The following is an 18,070-nucleotide window of genomic DNA, read 5'->3' as shown; positions in this document are numbered from 1 at the left end:
AAAACGAACTGCGAGACACCAAACTTTCTACTTCACCTCGATATCGCCGCCCTTCGAAATGCTCGATAAGTTGACGTTTTCTAAATGACCTTGCAGTCAAGTCGTCCTCAACAGTAGTCGCGCCGTCGCTTTCAATGGTTTCACAGCATTGACGTAAATGAGAAATCACACAATATTCAAATGTCCTCGGATGTTGGTTGTCGAAATATCCTGCCACAACGTAGGGTCTGGACGAAATATATCGCTTGTTAGGCGAACATTGCGTGAATCAGGACAAAATATACCGGGAAAAAGCCGAAAATTGGTGTAGTAATACTAGAAGTACTATTTTAATAGTACTTCTAGTATTACTATTACGTACTCGAAATAGTATTAAAATACTATTCCGAGTACGTAATACTATTAATAGTATGGACAGTAGTAGATTCGATGAATATTGGTGTGGTATTGTCGATTTGATACAAATTTGGGGAGGGGGTGCAATCGAATCGCGCCGACCAAACCGATCCACAATCGATCTGATTGGTTAAATTTCATTGAGAAATGGGTTTTGATTGGCTAATAATTTTGAGCTCTTCTGAAGGAGGCAATCAAATCGATTGAAATTCCAACGAGAAACCACGAAATTTCCCTCGAAAGCACAATATTTATCGTGTCTTTTTATCGTCCGCCTTCTTGGCTTGGGCGGCGCCATACTTGGCATACTTGGTGGTCAACTCAATGCCAATGCCGGTGAAGACGACGCCGACGCCGACCCATTGCTGGTCGGCGAGGGGGTTGCCAAAGTACATGACGGACGCGAGGATCGTGAAGAACTTGCGCGTGGTGGTGATGGTTGTGCAGGTGAGGGCCGAGAACCGCTGCAGGGTGAAGTAGATAAAGTTCTGGCCCAATGCGCTGCAAATGGAAAAGTACAGCAGCGACTGGTAAATCTACACACATCGCGGTTCAATAAGCTTGACTTACTTACTTCGTCACTGACATCCCAACCTACCTCGGGGTTGGCCAAGCAAAAGTTGAGCCCATGGATGCCGTGGCCCGTGATCACGCAGCTAATTGCACGTGTTCATTAGAATGCAAAATATATAAAAACAAGGCGAATATAACGTATAACGCACCCAATGCCAGTGTAAATGACTGCCCAGACGTTTGTGTTGAGCATTTGCTGGTGCACGGAAGGCTTGTGCTGCTCGACCATTTGCTCCTGGCCTGATCCGGTGAGGCCGTCCAGAAAGAGACTCACGAAGAGCAGCCCGAGGCCGTACACGCTGTTCTCGGTCTGTTGCTGCTTGCCGCTGCCCTTGGACGAATCCTTGCCCAGCTGGAAGATCACAATGCCAGCCGTGATCAAGATCACCGACACGTACTCCTTCCACGAGTACTTCTTGCGGCCAAGAACCACGCCCATCAACATGACCGGAATCATCTTGCACGATTTGCCCAGGGCTTGGGTGGGGTAGTTGACGTATTTGAGGGCTTCATTGCTGCACAACATGGCGCCCAAGTACGAAAACGCTGAGAACGCAAACGGACCGAGCGGGACATTCTTGTTCTTGGGGACCCAAATGAATGTCGCTGCAAACGAGGCATTGTCCATGAGCAACATCCAAACACACAAACGTGATGATGTTGTGGCGATGTCGTACCAATGTATGCTACGAAGGAGTTGAAGATGCATTGGATGAAGAGCAAGAACAACGTCGACGTGAACTTGTGGCTGTCGGCGTCGCGATACTTGAAGCTACAAAGTCGTAGTGAGCACTACACTCCCATGGGTCATTATGACGCGTACATTTTCTCTTGGAAGATGCCGTAGGACAAGTAGCACGTGTAAATGCCACCGATACACACCAGGAGGTCCAGTACACCTGCCGCCGCCGCGGCTGGAGCAGCTTGCTTTGCGCTCGACATGTTGAAAAATAAGACCACGTTGAACTGCATTCGATTTTTCACGCTTTCAAACAATTCAAGCGTTTTCACCATAAATTAACGTATTTTTCGTCGAATGGCAGTGATTGCCACGTGGTCGACAATCATAAAATCACAAACACAAAGCACGATTTCATTGGCTGAAATTGGACTCGTATTTCTCGAAAGACTTCATGGAATCATTGATTTGATTGGCTGACGTGGGAACTTAATTTTTCATGCATTGATTTGATTGGCTAACATGGGACTTATTTATGATTCATTCATACTTGGAGTATAAAAGAACGTCCGACCGCAGACTTCATCTATTATTCCAACCTTTCGTGGTATGGATAAATGAAAATTCATCTAATTCCAAGTGCAAATTGCATGAATTAGTTCCGAGGGTTTACTTCTTTTGCTCGACATCGGGGTGGTCTTCGTCCTTGACCTTGTTGTCGGCCAAGTGGCGGAACAGCGCGATCGTGTCCGCGACCGACTTGGTGCCGTGCACCTTGTTGTCGCGGGTGCGGATGTTCACCGCATGCTTCTCCTGCTCGTCGGCGCCCACGACGCAGATGAAGTTGAAGTGGGACATCTGACCCTCTCGGATCTTCTTGTTGAGCGTCTTGTTCGAGTCGTCCACTTCCACTTCAAACCCGTGGGAGAACATTTCTTCGCGCACTTGGTGGGCATAGTCGTTGAAGGCGGCGCCCACGCTCACAATCAGCACTTGGCGGGGACTCAACCAAAACGGAAACTTGGCCGCAAAGTGTTCCTACACCACCAAACCAACCATTGCTTCTTAGAGCCACGTCGGTGCTAACCACATCGATATGTACCGTGATCATGGCAATGAAACGCTCGAGCGACCCGTAGATGGCGCGATGGATCATCACAGGGCGCGCAAAGTTTTCTTCGCCAGCATGGCTGCCGTCGCTGCGGTACTTCAAGTCAAAGCGAATCGGTAGCTGAAAGTCCAACTGGCATGTCGCACATTGATGCTGGCGGTTCAACGCGTCCGTGACGGTGAAGTCAATCTTGGGGCCGTAGAACGCGCCGTCGCCGGGGTCCACAGTCCAGTTGCCCTTGCCGGCAAACGTGTCCATGGCGCTGGCCAGTTGCTACACCACATCACATGGGTCAGAGCAACCACTTAATACCAACAATCTGTACCGCTTCGGCCTTTTCCCACAACTCGGGCGACCCCAGCGCCTTCTCGGGCTTGGTCGACAGCTTCAGTTTGTACTTGAGGCCAAACACGTCGTACACAAACTTCATAAATTCCAAAAAGTTGAGCACTTCTTGCGTGATCTACCACCAGATATTATCTATTATCCACCATATAAATAATCGATTCATTTACTCATATACCTGGTCTTCGCGGCAAAAAATGTGCGCGTCGTCTTGCTGGAAACGGCGGACACGGGTGAGCCCCGTGAGCGCGCCGCTCAGTTCGTTGCGATGCAGCACGCCGCAGTCGGCCACGCGCCAGGGCAATTCGCGGTACGAGCGCATGCGGTGGTCGAACATGAGGCAGTGGGACGGGCAGTTCATGGGCTTCATGGCGAACTCCTGGCCTTCGACGTCAAACACAAACATGCAGTCCTTGTACAGCGCGGCGTGGCCGCTCGTCTTCCACAGATCCATGTTGAACACGTTGGGCGTGATCACTTCATTGTACCCGCGCTTGCGGTACTCGGCTCGGATGAACTCGAGCAGCTTGAAGTAGACGCGGGCGCCATGGGGAAGGAAGAAGCAGCAGCCGGGGCTGAGCTGGTGGAAAAAGAACAGCTCCTCCTGGATGCCTAGCCGACGATGGTCGCGCTTGGCGGCTTCTTCCTGGAAATGCTTCCACTCCTTGAGTTGCTTGGCGTCCGGGAAACTGATGCCGTACACACGCTGGAGCGAGTCGTTGGTGGTTTTGCCCAACCAGTACGTGCCTATGTTCAATATGAATGTTTCGATTGAATTTGGAATAAATGAATCGTACAATAATAAATAATGAATGGAGAATAGATAAGATGAATTATCTCTGAAATTCAATGTGGAATAGATGAATCGTTCAAGAATAAATAATGAATGGAGAATAGATAAGATTGCAAGTTGTTCAACGTACTCGACGTGCGGGTGACAGCGAGCGCCTTGATCTTGCCAGTGTGCGGCACATGCGGACCGCGACACAAGTCGATCAAGGGACCACACCGGTAGGCGGTGGTCTTGCCGCCGTCGGGGATCTTGGTGCTGATGATTTGGGTCTTGAACACGTTGTCGGCAAACAGTTCGAGCGCTTCGTCCTTGGTCAAGACAATGCGCTCGAACGGTTGCTTTTCCTTGACCACTTGCGCGGCGCGCTTTTCGATTTCCTTCAACTCGGTTTCGGCGATCGTGCTATGTGTACGACGAGATCAACGACATGAGGCACTGGAATCAAGAGGATGAACAACGACGTACTTCTCGCCCATGTACGAGTCGTAGTAAAAGCCGCCTTCCACGGGAGGTCCGATGGTCAAGTGACAGCCCTTGAGCAATTCGAGCCCTTCGCCCAACACGTGCGCACTCGAATGCCAAAACACCATCTTGCCCTCGTGGTCTTCGAACTTGAGCAGTTGCAACTTGCAGTCGCCAATCAGAGGACGAAACACGTCCCACAATTCCTCCACTTGGTCGCTGCCGCCCGAGCAGCAGCACGTGTCGGCCTCCTGGGATTCGTTGCCGTCAATGTCGGCGGCGGTGACGCTGAACGGATCGTGGGGCTTGCCGACATACTTGACCTTGGCCACGACCACAGTTTCCGCCAATCCTTGCGAGATCGCCTTGGCGATGTCCAAAGGCGTCGTTTCCCACGAGATGCCTTCCTTCACGTTGCCGTCGGGGAGGGTGATCTTGATGGGCTTGCGCGGTTGCGCGGCAATTTCTTCCTTTTGCTTGGCCATGACACGGTCATAGACAGCAATCCGACGTTGCAAGAACGCCGGGTTCGGCTCTACCGTGAACGGCAGACCGATCTTGGTGCTGTCAACAATCGATGGACCGCTGGCCTTGGTCAAACGGGTTTGCACACGCTTGGTGTCCTTTTCAGTTAGGGTGACTAGTAGCCATGACGTTAGTTCCCATATAGACGGATTACCCACAGGAGAGGAGCGGTCGACGTACCGTCCTCGAGTTTCGCGGCGGCGGCGTCAGCCATGTTGAAGAAACCGCTTGATCTACTGGCTTACAAGTTGGCGAGTGGTTGATTGCTTCCACACATCAAAGCTACCGGGTCGTTTTTTTGCCAGGGTGGTGGTTTCCGGATAGAAATCCACTTCTCATTTTATTAATAGCGTAGTTTTTGTATTGAACTTCCAAAATAAAATAACTTCCGGATAATGTTGACCTTGATAATAATATTATTCTTGGGTTGCTTTGCTGGCACAGGACGTCCACAACATTTTTCTGGGGTGGTACGTACTAGTATGGCAATGGCTCGAGGAAGACTCTTCATTGGACCAGGTTGAAGGGGATGCCCAATGTGGGGAGTGTCCGCGACGACAAGTGCATCAACACCTGCGTGTTACGACACCAACGACACCTCGCACGCATGCACAATGAGTTTATCACCTCGTATGATGTTATTGGACAGTGCTGAGGTATATTTGCGTTTGGTTGTTGATGCTGGTTGGTGCGGCGGACTGCTGAGGCACGATGCATTCCTTGTCTTCGCCAATCTTGGGTAAGTCCCGCTTCCGTAGGCTCCTCCGCCTTCGGAGGTTCGTGACCATGTTGTGCGTGACAGGAATTGACTTGCCCGCGACGAGGGCAACGCATGCGTTCTTGCCTTGAAAGAACTCTGGGATATCCACAGGGGGACGGACAACATGGGGATGGAGGACCTCGGCGATCTTGTGCCGCAGTTTATGGGGGTCGTGGGCTGCATGCTCAACCAGCACCTCCTTGATGTGATGCAGCCTCTCTTCCACGACCACTTCGGGAACCACATCGTCGTCGTAGCCACTGCTGCCGCTGCTGGACATATGCGCTTCCTCTGCCGCGATTCGTTCGTTGTGCTTTTTAATCTCTTGCTCCACAGTCTGCGCCCGCAGCACCGCGCGCTTGATCGCTCGTTTGCTGAGCCCCATTCGTGGTTGTTGGCAGTGTTTTCTGAAGTGACATCGCAACGAAGATTTCACCAAACACCCAACGAAATATCTACTCCGGAGTGTACCAGAAAAGGCGACTTTCTGTCTCACATCGCCGCAAAGACAAGCGCAAAATATGGACATAGACATGGAAGATGCAGCATCTCGAGCTGCTTCATGGCGTGACAGGCCGAGTTGTCGTGGACAATCCAATGTACAACGTGGTAGTGCAAGGTACCACAGCTGCAAGGTCGTCGGGTGAGCCCACCACGAACCACACAAGGCATTCGACGAGTCAGTCTCACGGGTCTGAGACTGACTCCGACTCTGGTTGGACAGAGAGACCTCTCGACAGAGTTTGTGCAGCAAGGTGTCGAACACAACGACATGCTAGTAGTGCTTTGTGCTGTAGTGTGCCCTTTCGGCCATTGCCATCGATCGTCATGCAAAGAGATCACAGCTCCATCATATCGACCACATCAAAAGCGAGGATGCGCCTGGAAGTGGAATATTAATATACCTCGTGGTTTTATATGCTTACGAAACTGGAATATAATGTTTAGGCAACCAGCATACAAAACACAAGAGTAGTGACTATTTCCTTCAAAAACGCGCCAAGAATCGTTGGATTGGCTTTCAGGATTATCCCGCGCCGCCGATGGATTGGGGATGCGTGAACTGTTCGTACGAGAACACGGCCCTGGCCCCGCGCTGTGAGATATGCAGATCAAGCCGCCCAGCTACGACGCATGCCGAGGACATGCCAGCGAAGAAGCGGCCACGAGTCACGCCCACGGCGGCAAAAGGGAAGAAAAAGGGTGGGTGGAAGCCAACGGTGGCTGCGTTTCAAGAGGACGAGCGAATGCTGGCCAAGAAATTGAGCCAAATGCGCGACTGCTTGGGAGATGCAACTGTCGACGACGAGCAGCTGAAGCATCTGCTGAAGAAGAACGCTGGGAGTGTGAGCTTTGCGATTGCGTCGTACTATGACACCATGGCGCGAACGGAAGCCAAGGCGACGAAGAACGACAGTCAGTATTGGATCAACCAGATGGACTACTCGGATTACTACCTTGGTGTGTGCACGGTGGAAGCGCACGTCACTCGTCGCGACGACGGCGCGCTACGAGCTGGCGCGCGGTAGGTAGTACATGTGCTCTCGATTCTTTGCATCTTGTTCACGATGTAGGTACATACTGTAGGCTCAACCTTCAAGTTGAAGGTTCCATGCTGCGTATCATGAGTCTTAAAGGAATCGTACTGGGTCGCATCGACGAAGCGTGGGAAAGCATGGTGCAGCCCCTCATCAATTGGAAGATGATCAAGGTCGGCGCGAACGTGCTGGACGCCCCCGCGCACACGACCGTCTTCTCGCGGTTCCAGCTGCAGGTCCATGTGTTTGCCGCGCCATTGGTGTGGAATGCGCTCCATTTCCAGGAGACCATGGCGTCGGCGACGGTCAAAGAGCACCTGTTCCAGCTCATGGACGTCTTGCACAACAAGCACGTGGTCACGCCGACGTCGGCCATGAAGCTGCCGGGGGACACGAGCGACAAGATCAGCGCCGACGCGAACGTGGACGCGCTGTACGCCACTGCGGCCACCGTCGAATCGCGGTACGAGTCTGCCCAAGTGCATGCCAAACTGCACGGGATTACGCTGCGGTCTTATCAAGACCAGGCGCTGCAGTGGATGCTCCACCGAGAACTGTACGAGGACACATCCAGCGACGGGAGAACGATCGGCCTCGCGCTGCGTACGTTCGAGAGATGCTACACTAGATGGAAAAAGAGATGCTTTCTTTTAGGAATGAATGCAAAGCAAGCCAGCGCACACGAGCCAGAGATTCACCCGGTACGAAGTTACGATCAACACATCATCATGTTAACAGGTACTCTGGCCCGAGGTAGCTGTGGGATAAGCGAGAATGCACCCATGGCCATAACCAGTTCCCGACGCCGTACTACATCAACACATTCGAACGCCTCGTGTCACTTCAAATTCCGCCTCCGCCTCGTCCTTGTCTGGGCGGCATCTTAGCCGATGATATGGGCATGGGTAGGCCCCCAAATCGAGGCCAAATCGGTGAGCCCTAACACGGATATATGTAGGCAAAACCATCATGATTCTCGCGCTTGTGGTGGCTCGTACTTCTGTCTACATGGCCGACCGTCGATCATTAAAGGCCAAGTTCCATGACGACGATCATACTGGCAAGACCAAACCCGACTCTGTCCAAGGCAAGACGTTGGTCGTGTGCCCGCTGAGCTTGCTGCATCAATGGAAGCACGAGTTTGAAACACGGGCGCCGTCGCTGTCTGTGCTCGTGTACTACGAAAACAAAAAGCTCCAAAGCCAGGATTTGTGTGTCTGCGACGTGGTTCTGACCACGTACGGCGTCGTCAGCAGCGAGTTCGAGCACAAGAGCGTCATCCACAACGTGTCATGGACCCGCTTGATCCTCGACGAAGCGCATTCAATCAAGAACAAGACCACGACATACTTCAAAGCGTGCAGCGCCATCACGGCCACGCATCGATGGTGCTTGACGGGCACCCCGATTCAAAACTCGCTCGACGACATGTTGGCCCTGCTCACGTTTCTTCGCTATGAGGTACTTTCGTATGCCAAAACTCCAAATCTGCGATGACGTGCACAAAACTGCGACGACGTGCGTCGTCATCATGTCACTAAACGGTGGGTTTGGTTAGCCGTGGAACAAAGTCGAGTGGTGGAATCGAGTAGTGGCCCAGCCGTATGAAAAAGGCGAACACTGCGCACTCGTGCGCTTGAAGGTATAGATAGACCCATAAATGGATTCTTTGCCAAATGTATATCAATCGATTCTTTGACTTTTGTATGTAAAGATTCGTCCAGTATCACACTAATTTCTGTCACACACTAATTCGATGTTGAATTGGTCGAAGAGTGAATTTGATTGGCCACAGTGTTCTGGGTTTTGATTGGTTGATCGATTGTCTGAAACTCCACTCCAATTTCGAATCGACTTGACAATAGTCTGCGTCGGTGTTTCGACCAATCAAACTACAGTATCCCCCTTACTAGTAGAACTTTCACATGTTGATGGTATTGTGGGCAGGCTATTTTGCAGCCGATTCTGCTGCGCCGGACCAAGGCGTCACGAGACCCCGTGACGAACCAACTGATTGTGCAATTGCCGCCCAAGTCCATTGATATTGTCCGCTTGGCATTTTCCCCCGAGGAGCGCCAGTTCTACCAAGCCGTATACACGAAAAGCCAGGGCGATTTCTACGGATACGTGGCCAGCGGCACCGCGGGGGCGAGTTATGTGGCCATTTTCGCGCTGCTTCTGCGCCTCCGACAAGCATGCGACCATCCGTTTCTGGTCGTGGGCAAGGACACGGACCTGTCACTGAAGAAGGCAAAGCCACCACCGGCAACTCACGACGGTCAGACCAAGGAAGGGTACTATGCCGACTTGAGCGCGGCCATGATGCAGACGAGTAGTTGTTCGCAGCATCCCCCCCGAGAAGAGCTGTACATCAAGAACCGGATTTTGGAAATTCAAGACGAAGGGCTCGAGTGCCAGGAGTGCCCCGTGTGCTTGGACGTGCCCGTGGCGCCCGTGCTCACGCCTTGCGCGCACCTGATGTGCCACGCCTGTGTGGTGGCGTTCTTAAGCAACGGCGGTTGCTGCCCAGTGTGTAGGGCCCACATCAGCCCCGACCAACTGATCCGAGTCGACCCCCCGGACAAACCAACGACAGGCGACAATCCCCCCGACGACGACGACAACGGCACCGCACCTTTGTGGGCTGGAAGTGCCAAGTTGACGCAACTCGTGGTGGATTTGAATTCGATTGAAGCGGGGCGAAAGGTCGTGGTGTTTTCCCAGTGGACGCACATGCTCGACTTGATCCAATCCACATTGCACCAACACGGTACAGTAGGATAAGATACCGTTACTAGTAGTAATACTAGTCCGTCGTCCATCCCCTCGATACGAGATTGATCCTATGACTTGCAGGGTATACACATTGCCGGTTTGACGGGTCGCTCAAGCAAGATGACCGGGAAAAGGTACTGCATCGGTTCAACACACAGCCGGACGTGCAAGTGCTCGTGATTTCCCTGAAAGCGGGCGGCGTCGGGTTGAATTTGACGGCGGCGTCGGTCGTGATCATGATGGATCCGTGGTGGAACCCGGGCATCGAGGACCAAGCGATCGACCGCGTACACCGCCTCGGCCAGACGCGCGACGTGCTCGTCAAGAAGTACATCGTGGAGGGGACGGTGGAGGACATGATCCTGACGCTGCAGCAGCGAAAGGCCACGCTCGCGTCCACAGTGTTGGCTACGTCCAAAGCCGGCGCAGACAACGACTGGCGGTTGAGTCTGGCAGACTTGCTGACATTCTTTGCCTAACAGTTAATTCGAACATTTTGTGATCATGTGAGATACTGACTTGTATAGACTGGGGTAGGAACATGAGACTATGGAGGTTACAGTTTTCGTCTAACTAGTTCGTTACTACATTGGACAGTATGCCACTCTCGTGACAACACAAATATATTCACGGAATTACAAGGCGAGGGCGGCAATCACGAGCGACATGGCGCTAATTGCCGCGACGGACGCAGACCCCGTGGCGGTGACGGTGGTGGTAGCAGGCTTGGCAGTCGGGACCACCGGGGCGGCGGTGGTCGCGGCGGTCTTGGCAGTGGTGGGGGCGGCAACCATGGTGGTGGACGCTTTCGACGTGTTGGCGTTGAGGCACAGCAACCCGTTCGCGTAGTAGTTGGGGTTGCCCAAGTTGGACGAGAACTGGACCGACGGAGCCGCCTTCTGGCACTTGTAGAAGCCCGCGCCCCGGGTGTCGCAGCAGCTCAGGTCGAGCGCGAGGCCGTACGTGTTGTCATCACCCTTCTCGCACGTCGACGTGTAGTTGCGTTCCTCCACCTTGTTGGGCTTGGTGATGGCGCCGCAGTCGATCACGCCGTAATACTATACGCATAAAATGAGGTGTCTGTCGTCGAGGTCGCTGTACGATGACAACGTACGAGGGTGTAGTACAAGATGGACGCATCCGGTGAGCACTTGATCGAGTTGGCGCTCATCTTTTCCTTGTTGCCGCCTTGGTCGGAGGCTTCCCACCCGTGGCAGTACGTGGCAGGCTGACCCACCGGCCACACATGCACCTTGTTGTTGTTTTGGGCAGTGTCTACAGTAGTGTTTTACGATGGAACCACGAGCGCAGTCGTACCAGTGCACACGGTCGAGTACGAGCTTTGCGTCGTGACGGCATATGTCGTGCAGTCCACGTCGGCATACGCCAAGGCGGCCATCACAGCGACGGTGGTGGCGAAGGCGAGCATGGTGATGATGGTCTAGTCGTCGAATTTGCAAGTGGTCGGTGCGACGCAAGTTCTAGTTTAGTGTGTGTCACACGGCTGTCCCTTATCTAAGCGAGGTATGCGTCCAAATCCATCTAATTCACGATACAGATTTTCCATATTGAACCAAAGCAACTGGTTTAAGGTAACCCCGGGGTCAAAAAAACTAACGACCCCATTCAGAACGAATGATATACACGTACGTAGTACCAGTAAAGTTAGTCGCGCCATTCGAAACTTGACTCGAGAGCGAGATTCATTGATCTGGAGCATGCAAATGCACATTGGTGTTTCGACCGAACAGTACGTCCGTATATCCCCCGCATCAGGACGTAGGATTTCTCCGGTTGGACCTTTACCGGTTTCGAGCATATCGGCCAATAAGAGAGAATGACGAACATTTTTTATGGTTTGACTAGATATCTCTAATATTCGACAGAAATACCCAATCACCATTGCGTTACAGCATTTCATCCAATGAAATTTAAGTTCTGTGATGGATTTAACCCAATGCGCATGCCTGAATAGTTTTTAAGGTCCCGCTTGGAGTGCTGAACCAGTTTTGATCAGATTTCATGGGCGGGGGGGTATACTACGTAGTACGTTCGTAACGTTACAGTAAGTAGTACATAGTCCTAAGGCGATGCGTAGTAGGACTATTAATAGTATAATATATACTACTTCGAAGTAGTACTCTGGAGTACTGATTGTAGAAACTTGATCAACGTTGGACCTACAGCCACAAAGCTACAGTGTATGGCAGGGTATAGCGAACCGGGTGAATCGAACAAAGGTGCAGTCACGTACAGTGCGAATGTTATTTCAGTTCATGATAAGGGTGATATTGTCGAAGGATTCGTAGGAAACAAAGCTCACATGTCAGTTTGAAGAATGTCCGAGATTGCTGATGTACAGTGTACTGATGTACTGTATACAATGGCTTCAGTTTCTCGCGTCACGGGTACAGTAATTCACTGGCACGTCAAGACACACTTATGGCCGTAATTGTGCAGGAACAACTAAGAACAGCACTATCAACAGACTGGGCCAACACAATACTGTCTCAAGTGGTTCTACTGACGTTACGTCAACTCTAACTGCGAGGAGGACTAAGGCAGCAAGGGTGGGCAATTGGCACAACCTCAACAGTACGACTTTTCACTCGACGTTGCCACATCGTGAAGATGGTAATCATAACTAGTTATGCACCATGTGCATACATGATTGCGCTTGGCTGCGCGAGTCTGCGGGGCGTCAAATCTCTGTGGAACCGACCCTTCAACATGAAACCGTCCTAGTTGCACTGGAACCAGTTACAATCCGGATAAACATGTGCAGTATCCGGATATTGTACGTTGACGCCGCAACCAACGCAAGAGCAGCAGAAATAATGGCTGGAAACAGTGCGCTCAAGCGAAAGCGGCAGCACAATGACGACGAGAAGCTGAATCATACTGCCAGCGTTCAGTTCGCGCGAGAGATCAAGAAGATCAAGGCATTTGAGATCCAAAAGGTCGTCAAGACACTGGCCAAAGACCCGCAAAACTCTGCGTTGACGGCGTCGGTGGAGCATCTCAAGGTAGTATACTACATGTCACCCACCGTCGAACAACATGTTTCATACATACCCCACATGAGTAGAGTCTGGATGTGGCTCATCTGGCTCGACGGGCTATGCTATCCTTGGGCTTGGACCCGCCAGAGACAAAGAAGGCCAAGGCCAGCAGCAATGCTGCGGCCGGCGACAACTTCGAGCTGAAGGCCCTTGAAGCGTCGCTTCTCAAGCACAAGCGACTGCTCCCTCTCCTCGATACTTGGAAAGCCAAGGCTGCAGAACGAGCAAACAAACTCTTCCGCGAAGAAAACGTCATACTCAAGCAAGCGCGCGAAAACTCGGTACCTTCAACTCAACAAAGTCCATTGACTGTGTTTGGGCATAGAAACAACAATCCATCCCATCTGGCCGGCGCAGCGCGTCCACGTCCGAGTCCATGTTTGTGGGCTCGTTGTCTGGGCTTGGCGACGCCTCTGGCTTTGAGGTACGAGTAGTACACCTGTCACCTCCTTCGTTCTTCCCTCACTACTCCTTCTGTCCCATCTCAATCTTTCCCATCTCATCGTTCGTGGATCGTCTTGTGTAGAAAGACGACATTGCAGACTTCTTGGGCGAGAACCACAAGAAGAACCGACCCGGCCAACGTGCGCGCAAGCAGAAGGCGCTCATGGAGGAGCAGCGCAAGTCCGGCAAAGCGCCGCCGCCGTCGTCTACTGTCCCCGCTCGGGGAGCGTCCAAGTACGGCCCCAGCAGCCGTGGCACGGCCGACTCGACGCGTCCGCCTCGCCCGGGCACCAAGGCCCGCCCCCCTCGACCCACCACGACCCAAGGACCAGACCGCAGCCGACGTCCTCACGCCTCCGACACCGGTCCATCGGCGCCCCCCCCGCGACTTGCGCCATCCAGTCGCCGGGAAACGGTCGAGGATAAGACGCACCATCCGTCGTGGGCTGCCAAACAAGCGCAGAAAGACAAGGAAAAGGTCGACATCCACGCGTTTTCGGGCAAAAAGGTCGTATTTGACGATTAATAACCAATCAAAACGGTCAAGGAGTAGTAGCTCTATGCGTTTATGGGTTTGTGGAGGTCGCATTTGACGATTAATAACCAATCAAAACGGTCAAGGAGTAGTACAGTAGTAATTGCTCTATGGGTTGTGTCAGGTTTAGAACCCCCGACGGAGGAGCTTGGCCACTTGGTGGGCGACGCTGGCTTCGGTGGGCGCCGCTTGTCGGCGAAGGCGGGGGATGTCGTCGGTTACAATCGTTTGCAGAGCTTTCAGTTCCGACGCCTTGACTTTGGGCAGTTTGGAAAACCCAAGTGTGTGCAAAGCCACCTACGAATCAATATCACAACGTCAATCAATATACACACATGAACGAACTAGTACCTGCAAACTGGGTAGCACGCGGCGCCAGATCGAATACACAAACTCGTCGCGCTCGGCCAGTTGCCGCCCATACAACCGCCGAAAGTGCTGCGTAAGCCCGTCCTCGCTCGTCAAGTCCTAAAACTCAAGTCGCAAAACACGTTCTTCGATATAGTTACAGAGTACAAGTATATACCTTTTCCAGCTCTGCCAAGTGGTTGCGGTTGACCCACGACAGCCCGGACGCGGTGGCCAGAGCCGCGACGGATGCCGCCGCCGCCACTTCGGGCAGCCCGCTCACGAACGCGACGCCGGCGAGCGCGTTGCCGCCCACGAGCGCACTGGTCGTGACGAAGAAGCGGCTCCACTTTTCTCGGCTGTACTTGGCTCGCACGGATTCAAACACCTGCGACACCGTTCAGACGTCGAGAGGGGGATGGTAGTTTGTACCGTGGCGTGCATTTCCAACATGCGGCTGCTGTCGTACACGCGGGTGATGAGGTTGTCGGCGCGGCGCTCGGGCGCGCGCATGACGGCGTTGATCACTTCGTTCCGACTGCTCTCGAGGTCCTCCAAGGCGCTGCCGAGCCCGGTTTCAGTCGTTTTGGACCCGTCGCCGCGCTCCTTGACGGGGATGCACATGGTGTAGATGCGGGGCAAGTCTTTGAGTGGAATCACCTGTAGGCCAAATAGTACTAGTAGTAGTACTAGTACTAGTAGTAGTACTAGGTGGTAGTACCTTGGACAGATTCCAGCAGAGCGACCCGTACGCCCGAGCAAAGTCGTGGATTTTACGAAACTGGTCCACTTTGTTGAGCACAATGTGCAGTTTGTGGTCCATCCCGACGAGGGAATTCGTTAGAATAGACAGCGTTTCCCCCGTCGTGCCCGGTTTGTCCGGGTCGAAGAAGAGCAGGATCACGTCGGCGCGCTCGGCATACCATTGCACCACCTAATCATCGAATGGATGAAAGGATGGAAGGAGGAAGGGGGAGACCTTGGGGAAGTCGTAGCCGCGGTCTTGGTCCGTGGTCGCATGGAACGACGCGGGGCTGTCGATCATACCTGGCGAATCCACCATCATAAAGTGGTTGCTGATGGGGATGTTGGCGCGAATTTTCAAGTTTGTCTTTTGAATCAAGTTGGGGCCGAATTGACGCAGCCCAGAGAAACCCAAGTCGGGGTCGCCAATGAGAGCCTACGCAATGGTTAGTCGGCTTGGGGGCGCAAAGGACATCGACTGGATGGATGAGCATGCAACGTACAGGTCCGTCTTGATCGTGGTCGGACGAGCCGTTGGAGATGATCGTGAACCCGTCGTCTGTCGGCGCGACCCCCGTCGTTTGGACTTCACGTTGCAACACGTGATTGATGAACGAAGACTTGCCGCTCGAGTGGTTGCCGAGCAAGAACACAAACGGCAGCGATGGCAACCGGTCTTCTACGGCACGATTCAGTGGACCATACAGCTTGTCGTTCAGCGGCAGAAGCACTTCCCGCTCCAGCCGCGACGTTTCACGCATCAGAGCCAATGCCGCTTCATTCTGTTTCTCATAGGAAGAGTTCCATCGAGAAGCCACGGCCGCGGACGCGCTGTGGCGAACGCTGAAGACTCGGCGCGTCAACATCATGCTGCTGGGTTAGTCAACTCTGGTGCCCTGTCCAGCAAAAGTGACGAGTGTGGAAACGCTCTTCATTTGGATTGGTTAATTGCAATCCATTAAGTCACATTTCATCCAATCAAACGAGATCACATATCCGGATACGTGTTCGGAATGTTGGTCGTAATAATATTTTAAAATTTGAATCTTGAATACGAAACCTTAATGTCACAGCGTCGAGAATTCGGCAAATTAATTCAACGTCGAGTTTCTTTGCACATTTTCCAAAACGGCCCGATGTCCGACCCTCAGAAGCCGCCGCCCTACTCTAGCGCTGTGCCGCCTTCCCAAGGCCAGCCGGTGATGGGTCAACCGCTTGCTGTTGATCAATATGGCCGCCCCATCGTTGATCAGTTTGGTCGACCGATTGCCGCGGTCCCAGTTTCTGTTGACCAGTTCGGACGTCCGATCAACACGATTCCAGTTGTGCAGGCCCAACTGCCTCCCGCTCGCGTTGTCGCGAACAACGCGAATATCCGCCGAGATGCTCAAGGAAATGCGCTTTGCAACAAGTGCAGCGCTCCGTATCCCCTTCCTAATGGTGCCACCTCGTGGCGATGCCGACAATGCAGCGAATTCAACAACGCCAGCGTGTACGGCCCCGAATGCTCGATCCTTTAATCTATATCTTTAAATACACTGCGACTCCCATGTCTCGTACAACCTCCGTATCCAATGGCACTTTCCTCGAGAACGAAGCGAACTATCTGCCAAACGATGCATCAGGACAAAGCTCTGGGTCCCCACATCATTGAATGCGATGAACATTTCTGTTCTCCCAAGTTCTCTCAAGTTGAAGCATTGTTATACTAGTTGAAGCATTGTTATATCATTTTTTCGGTAAACACCAGGTTTATCCGGATTCGTTGCCTGCTTTATTGGTTCGCGCACTTTTTCAAGGTCATCATGCTGCGGCTGCTGTTCCGCCGCCGCCGCCGCTGCCTCGTCGGTCCTCTCAACGCCGCTGCATCCTTCTCAACTAAGCCGTCTGTTCGCGTGCGACAGCATGTGAACCCACTCGCGCAACGCTACCAAGAGCCCATCACATTACCAGATTGGACGGCCATCTTTCCACCGCCTCCTGCGAAGGTCCATTTGGACATTGGGTGTGCTCGGGCACAATACCTCATGAAGCTGGCGGCGATCCATCCGGACACGTGCTTTCTCGGCGTCGAGATCCGTGAGCCATTGGTAGTCGAAGCTCTGGAACGTATGAAAGTCCTTGGCCTTCCCAATGCCCATGTCCTCCACGGCAACATGAACGTGCATCTGGACGCGATCGTGGCATCACTCACCCCTGAATACACTATCGGAAGCGTGTCCATCTTCCACCCTGATCCATGGATGAAGAAGCGGCATGTGAAGCGCCGAGTCGTCAATGATGCGTTTGTTGCCGACCTCGCGCGCGTCCTCCCTCCGTCCACGCCCATCTTCGTGCAAACGGACGTTCGAGACCTCTTCGAATACATGGTCGAGACATTTCAAGACCACCCGGACCTGTACATCCACGATAACACATCACAAGACACAAACGCCATGGGCATGCCCACCGATCGGGAATCGGCCGTCGTTGCCGAATTCGGCGACATCTACCGCACCACCTTCCGCACGAAGGCTTCGACTTTGGCGTAAGGGAGGACATACAGTAACCACCACCAACACGACACATCCCAGTCCAGTGTCTCCACCAGTACCATCCATCGTCATCCTCACGTCGTCACCTTTGCGACCAGGGCAACCATGACCTATACGTACAGTATATATATCTGATATAAAGTCCTTTTACCTAAAATTGGTTGACTTTTAATTCTTTGCCAAATCTATCGATCGATTCTTTGTAACGTAAACAATCAATTTAAGAGCTTCAATCAATTTAAGACAAAATGTACATGAGCCAATGAAAAGACGTGAAATTTCCTTGAGCCAATGAAACGAGGCGAAATAACCTAACCACACAATTTATATGCAAAGTGGTATACATTATTCAAGATATAAATATGCGTCCTAAATTGATTGTTAAAATGAGATCAAACTTGCTTGGTTTTTGTTGATTTAGTCATTGGAAATACATCGAAACCCAA

The 18,070-nt window shown here is 52.5% G+C and overlaps 8 protein-coding genes across 13 annotated transcripts; 3 read left to right on the top strand and 5 right to left on the bottom strand.

Annotated features, from left to right (window-relative positions):
• Nucleotides 1–445: 445 nt before the first annotated feature.
• On the bottom strand, nt 446–1,924 carry H257_06794 (hypothetical protein). The gene is made up of 5 exons (XM_009832159.1): nt 1,793–1,924; nt 1,647–1,741; nt 1,119–1,575; nt 995–1,052; nt 446–932 (listed from the first exon to the last, which is right to left on the bottom strand). The coding sequence occupies exons 1-5, from the start codon at nt 1,909–1,911 to the stop codon at nt 648–650; spliced, it is 1,014 nt and encodes a 337-aa protein (XP_009830461.1). The 5' UTR covers nt 1,912–1,924; the 3' UTR covers nt 446–647.
• Nucleotides 1,925–2,281: 357 nt separating this feature from the next.
• On the bottom strand, nt 2,282–5,276 carry H257_06793 (threonine-tRNA ligase). Its single transcript, XM_009832158.1, has 7 exons — nt 5,065–5,276; nt 4,363–4,999; nt 4,028–4,299; nt 3,283–3,851; nt 3,085–3,222; nt 2,751–3,032; nt 2,282–2,686 (listed from the first exon to the last, which is right to left on the bottom strand). The coding sequence occupies exons 1-7, from the start codon at nt 5,096–5,098 to the stop codon at nt 2,318–2,320; spliced, it is 2,301 nt and encodes a 766-aa protein (XP_009830460.1). The 5' UTR covers nt 5,099–5,276; the 3' UTR covers nt 2,282–2,317.
• Nucleotides 5,175–6,616, bottom strand: H257_06792 (hypothetical protein). Its single transcript, XM_009832157.1, has one exon. It carries the CDS (start codon nt 6,177–6,179, stop codon nt 5,523–5,525), a length of 657 nt encoding a protein of 218 aa, XP_009830459.1. The 5' UTR covers nt 6,180–6,616; the 3' UTR covers nt 5,175–5,522.
• On the top strand, nt 6,117–10,467 carry H257_06791 (hypothetical protein). 6 transcript variants are annotated; one of them, XM_009832152.1, is made up of 8 exons: nt 6,117–7,169; nt 7,232–7,785; nt 7,837–7,883; nt 7,940–8,087; nt 8,141–8,643; nt 8,741–8,824; nt 9,130–9,952; nt 10,039–10,467. In XM_009832152.1, the coding sequence occupies exons 1-8, from the start codon at nt 6,688–6,690 to the stop codon at nt 10,434–10,436; spliced, it is 3,039 nt and encodes a 1,012-aa protein (XP_009830454.1). In that variant the 5' UTR covers nt 6,117–6,687; the 3' UTR covers nt 10,437–10,467. The 6 variants fall into 6 exon arrangements, with proteins under 6 accessions (XP_009830454.1, XP_009830456.1, XP_009830453.1 ...); XM_009832154.1 differs by having other exon boundaries at nt 9,130–10,467; XM_009832151.1 differs by having other exon boundaries at nt 7,232–7,883.
• Nucleotides 10,468–10,546: 79 nt separating this feature from the next.
• Nucleotides 10,547–11,434, bottom strand: H257_06790 (hypothetical protein). The gene is made up of 3 exons (XM_009832150.1): nt 11,275–11,434; nt 11,072–11,232; nt 10,547–11,015 (listed from the first exon to the last, which is right to left on the bottom strand). Exons 1-3 carry the CDS (start codon nt 11,384–11,386, stop codon nt 10,593–10,595), a joined length of 696 nt encoding a protein of 231 aa, XP_009830452.1. The 5' UTR covers nt 11,387–11,434; the 3' UTR covers nt 10,547–10,592.
• Nucleotides 11,435–12,775: 1,341 nt separating this feature from the next.
• H257_06789 (hypothetical protein) lies at nt 12,776–14,019 on the top strand. The gene is made up of 4 exons (XM_009832149.1): nt 12,776–12,983; nt 13,046–13,300; nt 13,345–13,443; nt 13,546–14,019. The coding sequence occupies exons 1-4, from the start codon at nt 12,795–12,797 to the stop codon at nt 13,987–13,989; spliced, it is 987 nt and encodes a 328-aa protein (XP_009830451.1). The 5' UTR covers nt 12,776–12,794; the 3' UTR covers nt 13,990–14,019.
• On the bottom strand, nt 13,983–16,000 carry H257_06788 (hypothetical protein). Its single transcript, XM_009832148.1, has 7 exons — nt 15,594–16,000; nt 15,326–15,526; nt 15,068–15,280; nt 14,779–15,006; nt 14,525–14,734; nt 14,350–14,466; nt 13,983–14,295 (listed from the first exon to the last, which is right to left on the bottom strand). The coding sequence occupies exons 1-7, from the start codon at nt 15,957–15,959 to the stop codon at nt 14,125–14,127; spliced, it is 1,506 nt and encodes a 501-aa protein (XP_009830450.1). The 5' UTR covers nt 15,960–16,000; the 3' UTR covers nt 13,983–14,124.
• Nucleotides 16,001–16,226: 226 nt separating this feature from the next.
• Nucleotides 16,227–17,808, top strand: H257_06787 (tRNA (guanine-N(7)-)-methyltransferase; the record flags this gene model as incomplete). The annotated part of the gene is made up of 2 exons (XM_009832147.1): nt 16,227–16,580; nt 16,890–17,808. The coding sequence occupies 2 exons, from the start codon at nt 16,227–16,229 to the stop codon at nt 17,619–17,621; spliced, it is 1,086 nt and encodes a 361-aa protein (XP_009830449.1). The 3' UTR covers nt 17,622–17,808.
• Between the last annotated feature and the right edge of the window lie 262 nt (nt 17,809–18,070).

The sequence above is a fragment of the Aphanomyces astaci genome, assembly GCF_000520075.1.
Source record: "Aphanomyces astaci strain APO3 unplaced genomic scaffold supercont1.13, whole genome shotgun sequence".
In the NCBI taxonomy this organism is placed as follows: domain Eukaryota; phylum Oomycota; class Saprolegniomycetes; order Saprolegniales; family Verrucalvaceae; genus Aphanomyces; species Aphanomyces astaci.
Note: the sequence above shows the minus strand (reverse complement) of the source record. Positions and strands in the feature narration are given on the sequence as shown.

What these genes read in the sequence shown, in the direction of transcription:
- H257_06794 (XM_009832159.1), bottom strand. Translation starts at nt 1,911, where the DNA reads ATGTCGAGCGCAAAGCAAGCTGCTCCAGCCGCGGCGGCGGCAGGTGTA. An exon ending in CTCCTTCGTAGCATACATTG is followed by an intron (nt 1,576 to 1,646) that starts GTACGACATCGC and finishes CCTCGTTTGCAG; the next exon opens with CGACATTCATTTGGGTCCCC. An exon ending in TTTGCTTGGCCAACCCCGAG is followed by an intron (nt 933 to 994) that starts GTAGGTTGGGAT and finishes CGATGTGTGTAG; the next exon opens with ATTTACCAGTCGCTGCTGTA.
- H257_06793 (XM_009832158.1), bottom strand. Translation starts at nt 5,098, where the DNA reads ATGGCTGACGCCGCCGCCGCGAAACTCGAGGACG. An exon ending in TGTGGGAAAAGGCCGAAGCG is followed by an intron (nt 3,033 to 3,084) that starts GTACAGATTGTT and finishes GATGTGGTGTAG; the next exon opens with CAACTGGCCAGCGCCATGGA. An exon ending in GTTTCATTGCCATGATCACG is followed by an intron (nt 2,687 to 2,750) that starts GTACATATCGAT and finishes TTGGTGGTGTAG; the next exon opens with GAACACTTTGCGGCCAAGTT.
- H257_06792 (XM_009832157.1), bottom strand. Translation starts at nt 6,179, where the DNA reads ATGTCTATGTCCATATTTTGCGCTTGTCTTTGCGGCGATGTGAGACAG.
- H257_06791 (XM_009832151.1), top strand. Translation starts at nt 6,688, where the DNA reads ATGGATTGGGGATGCGTGAACTGTTCGTACGAGAACACGGCCCTGGCC. An exon ending in TCACGTTTCTTCGCTATGAG is followed by an intron (nt 8,644 to 8,740) that starts GTACTTTCGTAT and finishes GGGTTTGGTTAG; the next exon opens with CCGTGGAACAAAGTCGAGTG. An exon ending in ATCCACATTGCACCAACACG is followed by an intron (nt 9,953 to 10,038) that starts GTACAGTAGGAT and finishes TATGACTTGCAG; the next exon opens with GGTATACACATTGCCGGTTT.
- H257_06790 (XM_009832150.1), bottom strand. Translation starts at nt 11,386, where the DNA reads ATGCTCGCCTTCGCCACCACCGTCGCTGTGATGGCCGCCTTGGCGTAT. An exon ending in GTACTCGACCGTGTGCACTG is followed by an intron (nt 11,233 to 11,274) that starts GTACGACTGCGC and finishes ACACTACTGTAG; the next exon opens with ACACTGCCCAAAACAACAAC. An exon ending in CCATCTTGTACTACACCCTC is followed by an intron (nt 11,016 to 11,071) that starts GTACGTTGTCAT and finishes TTATGCGTATAG; the next exon opens with TATTACGGCGTGATCGACTG.
- H257_06789 (XM_009832149.1), top strand. Translation starts at nt 12,795, where the DNA reads ATGGCTGGAAACAGTGCGCTCAAGCGAAAGCGGCAGCACAATGACGAC. An exon ending in AGCAAGCGCGCGAAAACTCG is followed by an intron (nt 13,301 to 13,344) that starts GTACCTTCAACT and finishes GTTTGGGCATAG; the next exon opens with AAACAACAATCCATCCCATC. An exon ending in GCGACGCCTCTGGCTTTGAG is followed by an intron (nt 13,444 to 13,545) that starts GTACGAGTAGTA and finishes CGTCTTGTGTAG; the next exon opens with AAAGACGACATTGCAGACTT.
- H257_06788 (XM_009832148.1), bottom strand. Translation starts at nt 15,959, where the DNA reads ATGATGTTGACGCGCCGAGTCTTCAGCGTTCGCCACAGCGCGTCCGCG. An exon ending in TCTGCTGGAATCTGTCCAAG is followed by an intron (nt 15,007 to 15,067) that starts GTACTACCACCT and finishes TTTGGCCTACAG; the next exon opens with GTGATTCCACTCAAAGACTT. An exon ending in ACTTGGCAGAGCTGGAAAAG is followed by an intron (nt 14,467 to 14,524) that starts GTATATACTTGT and finishes CTTGAGTTTTAG; the next exon opens with GACTTGACGAGCGAGGACGG.